The 5,748-nt window shown below is 51.8% G+C and overlaps 1 protein-coding gene across 2 annotated transcripts; it reads left to right on the top strand.

Annotated features, from left to right (window-relative positions):
* The first annotated feature begins 1,614 nt into the window (after window positions 1-1,614).
* RAN (RAN, member RAS oncogene family) lies at window positions 1,615-5,368 on the top strand. 2 transcript variants are annotated; one of them, XM_059894743.1, is made up of 7 exons: window positions 1,615-1,817; window positions 2,425-2,470; window positions 2,867-2,951; window positions 3,031-3,156; window positions 4,375-4,562; window positions 4,686-4,856; window positions 4,946-5,368. In XM_059894743.1, exons 1-7 carry the CDS (start codon window positions 1,615-1,617, stop codon window positions 4,988-4,990), a joined length of 864 nt encoding a protein of 287 aa, XP_059750726.1. In that variant the 3' UTR covers window positions 4,991-5,368. The 2 variants fall into 2 exon arrangements, with proteins under 2 accessions (XP_059750726.1, XP_059750727.1); XM_059894744.1 differs by having other exon boundaries at window positions 1,760-1,817; window positions 2,428-2,470.
* The last annotated feature ends 380 nt before the right edge of the window (window positions 5,369-5,748 follow it).

Raw genomic sequence — 5,748 nt, 5'->3', positions numbered from 1 at the left:
ACAGCCATCAGAACTCAGTCTATATCCTTGCACTCAATTTTTAAAAACCTACATTCAAGAACTAATATGGTTTCTGTGTATTTGCAAAAAACTTACATAAGCAGTGTTATACTATATGTATAACCTCTATAAAATTATGTATAGACTGTATAAAGCTATTATCACATCTTCCTTGAACTTGCTTCTTTTTTCTCAACATTAGCCTTTTGAGATCTACCTAACCCTGTTGATTAGATGAGCTTCATTCTTTTTAAATGCTGTACAGTAAATCCATAGTCTAGATAATAGATTTTATTTATAAATTTCCCTACGGATGGACATTTGTGTAACTTTAATCTTTTGCTATTATAAATAATGTTGCAGTGAGCATTGTGATATTTGTCTTCTTGGGCATATGTGTGAATTGAACTCTACGGCATCTCCCTAGAAATGGAACTATAAAGGTCATGAGTCATGGACACTTATGTGTTTTATTAGTTTCTACCTTCCCAAGTGGCCAAACCAGTTTACACTCCCACCAGCGGCATCGAGGTCGGCTTGGCGTTTGCCTGAGGGTCCTTAGGGACCCTCGGACCTGAGTTCCCAGTGGGCAGGTTCTCAGATCTGTTGTGCCCAACTTGCATCACCTGGTTCCCAGCAGACTTGCCTGCAAGTGTGCTCAGGACTAGGCAGCTAACTCCTTGTCATTTGGGGTTCTCTTTGCTCTGGGAGGACTCCCCATGGTGGCATCTTTCCCGGGGAACTTGACTGTCCTGATGGGGCCGTTAGCTGTCTGCTCTTGCTGCCAGCCGTGGATGCTTGCTTGGGGAGAGGGGCCACCATATGAGTTTAAGAATCCGTGGCTGTCCAGACAAATGCCCCAAACTGGCCTTTTATATTTAGGATGTGTGTGAGTTTGGAGGACTCCCTTTGGCCAACATCTTTGCTGAAAGCCAATGAAGGATAATAACCCACACTTGTTGAGCTGGAGGTGTACCTTACTTTCCATCTTTGACAATACTGAGAGGAGGCTATGCCCCAGGAGAATGTAAGTTCTATGCGTGTACAGTTCTTGTCTGGACCCTTGACCCTGGAACCTAAATACTCATGGATTGCATCCCTGGTTTGTCACTAAGATGAGAAAAGCTGCCACGGTTGGAAACACTAAATTTCATCATCCTGTTTGCAGAATTAGGGCCACAAAGGCGGCCGACCACTTAGATGCCCTAAGACTAAGGTGGCCGTCTTTCCAGGGTGGGAAAAGCATCGGTCTCTACTTCCTTTACTTCCTAGAAGGTCCTGACCAAGACGGGGGCGCGGGCAAAGGGCCGGAGGGAAGGGCGGGTGGGGCGGCCCGCACCCCAACATGGCGCCCGCCCCGGGCCCGCCGTGCCGTGTTTGTACGCAGGGGCAGGGCCTTTGTGTGGGCCACCCCGCGAGTTTCCCGCCCAAGGGGGCCTCGGCCCTCTCCTTCCACTTCTGTTCCCGCGGTGGCAGCTGGGCGCGCCTCGTCACCGTCGGCGCATGCGCGCGCGGGAACACGCCCTCCGGGCTGGCGCACGTGGCCCCGCCGGCCGGCGTGCGTGCGCGCGACCGCATAGCCTCCCGCGCCCGGCGCGCCGCGAGCCTCTCCCTATGCGCCAGGCCAACGGGTACAGCCGCCGGAGCCGGGGCGGCGTGCGTGCGCGTGCGCGAGGGGCCACGTGGGAGCGACGCGGCGCCGTTGCCCCGCCCTCCCTCGGCGCGCGCCGGCGTCGGCTGCGTCTCCGGGCATTTGAATTGCGCTTCCGCCATCTTTCCAGCCCTCAGTCAGACGGGCGCGGAGACGCTTCTGGAAGGTAGTGGGGCCGGGGAGGGGGTCGCGGGGCGGGGGCGGGGATCGGGGCGTCGCAGCGGCGGCGGGGAGCGGCCGTGAGGCGGTGGCTGCGTGGGGACCCCGGGCTCCGGGAGGAGAGCCTTCCTTCCTCTCTGGCCGCGAGGGCGCCGGGACCCGAGCCGCGGTGGGCCGGGCGGGCGGCCGGGGCGGAGGGGAGGCCGGGCGGCCGGGCCGCGGGGCTGCAGGGGAGATCCGGCCGGGACGGCCGGGCGGAGTGCCGGGGGGCGGTCGGGGCAGCCCGGGCCGGCCGCGGGCCGTGACCGGGCGCTTTTCGCGCCGGGCCCTCGGCGCCGAGCGGGTCTGCGCTCCGAGCGGGCGCGAGCCGGGCCCCGGCGGCCGGAGGAGCCGAGCCGGGGAGCAGCGCCCCCGCCGCCATCGCCGTCGCGCACCCTCGCGGCCCCCGCGCGCGCGTGTGCGTGTGCGTGTGTCGGGTTGGGGGTGGGGTGCGGGCGGCCGGGCTCCGGGGTGGAGGCCTTTGTGGGCCCGGGCACGTGGGGCGGGTCCGGCCATGCGGCCCCCGGGCCGCGCCGCCGTGCAGCGGGCCTCACTTCTTTCTCCTCTGCCCGCAGTAGCATCGCGATGGCTGCGCAAGGAGAGCCCCAAGTGCAGTTCAAGGTGGGTGATCCGAGGGGGTCGGGAGGAAGGGCGGCCCTAGGGAGGGGCGGGCCCGCGTCCGGACGGCCTTAACGGCGGCGTCTGCTTCGTGACTGCGGCCGGGTGTCGTTGGCCGGTGCTGCGGCAGTGCCTTCGGTCCCCTGACAACGGGGCGGGGGGGGGAGGGGGCGAGCCCCGCCCTGCGCGCGGGGAAGCTGGGCTCGCAGCCCCGCTGGTTCGGGTCGTTCGTGAGATGGGACGGGGCCACTGTCTTAAGATGCTTTGTCTTCGGTGTGCTCAGGGGGCATGTAGAGTTCTTCCCTGTGAGACGGTGGTCCAGAGCACCGGGAGAGTCTCACAATCCCGAGGTCCTGAGACCCGTTCCGCTGTTTACTTCAAAGATGTGTTTCCCAACAGCTCGTATTGGTTGGTGACGGCGGTACTGGGAAAACTACATTTGTGAAACGCCATCTGACTGGTGAATTTGAGAAGAAGTATGTAGGTACGTGGGGGAAAGGATGTGTGAAAACGTGTGGGAGATGGATGAGGTCACTGACTAACTTTCCACGCTTATGTTCCAGCCACCTTGGGCGTTGAGGTCCATCCCCTTGTGTTCCATACCAACAGAGGACCCATTAAGTTCAACGTATGGGATACAGCTGGCCAGGAGAAATTTGGAGGACTGAGAGATGGCTATTACATCCAAGGTAGGTATCTGCCTCGTAACCGCCGCCTTTGAGAGGATTTGTAGCTTACCGCCCAAGGCAGCTTACAGATCATCAGGTCTGTTCTGGCAGACACATGCCTAATGCCGACTGAACTGGCCATTGCGTGAAGCGCTTCGATTCAGGAGCTGGGCTGGCTCCCGAGAGCTGACCCTCAGTGGAAGGGGAGGGGAGCCTGTGAAGGTTGTCTGGTGCCATTTGATGGCGTGCTTGCGTCGCCGTAGGCACTGTTTTGAAGGAGGTGATACGATGTATGTTGAGGCTCTTAATTTGAAAAGTGGGAGCAGCAGACAAGGTGTTGCTGCAGCCCCAGGATCTGAAAACTTAGGTTGGGGTGTATATTTTGGTGGAAGTCGATGATCATTTCTTCTGTACTCCATTAAAAAGGTAGTAAACAGTTTGACCAGATCCTGGACCAGAGGCCCTAGGCTTTCTATCTTATAAAATGTTGTGTAAGACCAGCCGGTTTCTTTTTAATTTCACTAGCTTTTGCAGAATATTTTTTTCAGAGTGCTTGATTTTAAAAGTGCAAAGGAAATAAATGCTTCTCAGCAAAAAGATGAACAAAGAAAATGCTCAACGTAAGGCTTTCTCTTCTCATGAAAATCGTTGCGAATCCTTCCATGTCTTTTGCCGTACAACTGCAAAGATTCCTCCTCTCCCCTCCCCACCCCACCCCCATTCTTTAGCTAAAAATCTGTTTAATGTATAACGCGTACCCAGTGGCTTACCAGCTTTATCATGGCTGTTTCTGCAGGTCAACATAGAGAGTTAATTGAGCTTTTAAAACTAGGCACATTATATCCTAGTGTGTTCAGCCATTTAAGAACCTTTTTAAAGAGTAGATTGTTAGATCCTCAGAATATGGGAGGTGAGTTTCCTGGAATGCTGATTTATCATTGATCTACTTGATACTTTTTTGGGATGAGGAAGAATTTATGAAGTATCACAGGTAGATTTCATATGGTAAGCTGGTCTTTCATGGTTTCATGTACAATAAAAGGGACTTTTAAATAATACTGTGTATTAAAATGATTTGAGATTTTTGGAATTGGTAGAGATCTTGAAAATGAGTAGAGAAATGTAGCTGACCTGGAGTTAGGCCTGAGACTGTGAATCCGAGTCCATAGTTTTTAGCGTATTTCAGCCAGGTAGCAAATTCCTAGGCCTACACTGATTTATTGTAAATGCTTCTTTCAGCTCAGTGTGCCATCATAATGTTTGATGTAACGTCAAGGGTCACTTACAAGAACGTGCCTAACTGGCATAGAGATCTGGTGCGAGTGTGCGAGAACATCCCCATCGTGCTGTGTGGCAACAAAGTGGACATCAAGGACAGAAAGGTTAAGGCAAAGTCGATTGTCTTCCACCGAAAGAAGAATCTTCAGGTATGTTTCTTAGAACTTACTGGACTTATGATCCTTACATAAAATTATAAGTCCATTAAAGTGCTTCATTAATGTCTTTGATGTATGGGTTTTTAAAATTAATTTTATCTCTCTTTCAAACAGTACTATGACATCTCCGCCAAAAGTAACTACAATTTTGAAAAGCCCTTCCTCTGGCTTGCTAGAAAACTGATCGGAGACCCTAACTTGGAGTTCGTCGCCATGCCTGCTCTCGCCCCGCCAGAGGTGATCATGGACCCAGCGTTGGCAGCGCAGTACGAGCACGATCTAGAGGTACGATGTGTGCGTCTCGGTAGTGAATGCTTTCAGGTTCCTAGTGGTTTTCATCTGGAGCATTACAACTCTTTCATCTCTTTGTCTAGGTTGCTCAGACAACTGCCCTCCCGGATGAAGATGATGACCTGTGAGAAAAGTGAAGCTGGAGCCCAGCGTCAGAAGTCTAGTTTTATAGGCAACTGTCCTGTGATGTCAGTGGTGCAGCGTGTTTGCCACTTTATTATATAGCTAAGCAGAACATGTGCTTAATCTTTGGGATGCTGAAGGAGATGAATGGGCTTTGGAGTGAATGTGGCAGTTAAAAAAAAACAAAACAAAACAAAAAAAACCTTCATTTTTTTGGACCTGCATATTTAGGTGTTTTGGAACACAGTTGTTTCCTCCTTGAGTTTCAAATATAAGACTGCTACAGTCACATCACAATATTCAGTGGTGGCATCTTGTTTGTTACTGTCATTCCCATTCCTTTTCGTTTAGAATCAGAATAAAGTTGTATTTCAAATATCTAAGCAAGTGAACTCATCCCTCGTTTAAATGAGCCTTTTAAAACCACTAACAGGGAAAATTGTGCCACGTTAGTATTTGAATTGCCTTTGCTATTACTACTTAATTTGAAGTCTGTTAGGTTAAATTCTTCTAATTTTCTGTACATGTGAATCATTTCACGCAAATGAAATGACAGGTCAACAGTATTGTATTTGGTAAGTCGTTAAGACGTGTAAATACTGTCAATGCAGTTAGGCTAAAATAATACCTACCCCACCTGCCTTTTGGCCTAGGTAGTGTCACACCTAGGGAAGAGCTTGAGATTTGTGTGACCTGTCAGAATAAAAGTGGTACCTGTTTTAGACGTTTCAAATAGAGATCTTAAGAATTATAGTTGCTTTTA

Source organism: Balaenoptera ricei, chromosome 14, assembly GCF_028023285.1.
Source record: "Balaenoptera ricei isolate mBalRic1 chromosome 14, mBalRic1.hap2, whole genome shotgun sequence".
NCBI classification, from domain to species: Eukaryota; Metazoa; Chordata; class Mammalia; order Artiodactyla; family Balaenopteridae; genus Balaenoptera; species Balaenoptera ricei.
The sequence above is the reverse complement of the archived record's forward strand: the minus strand, read 5'-3'. Positions and strand labels throughout refer to the sequence as shown.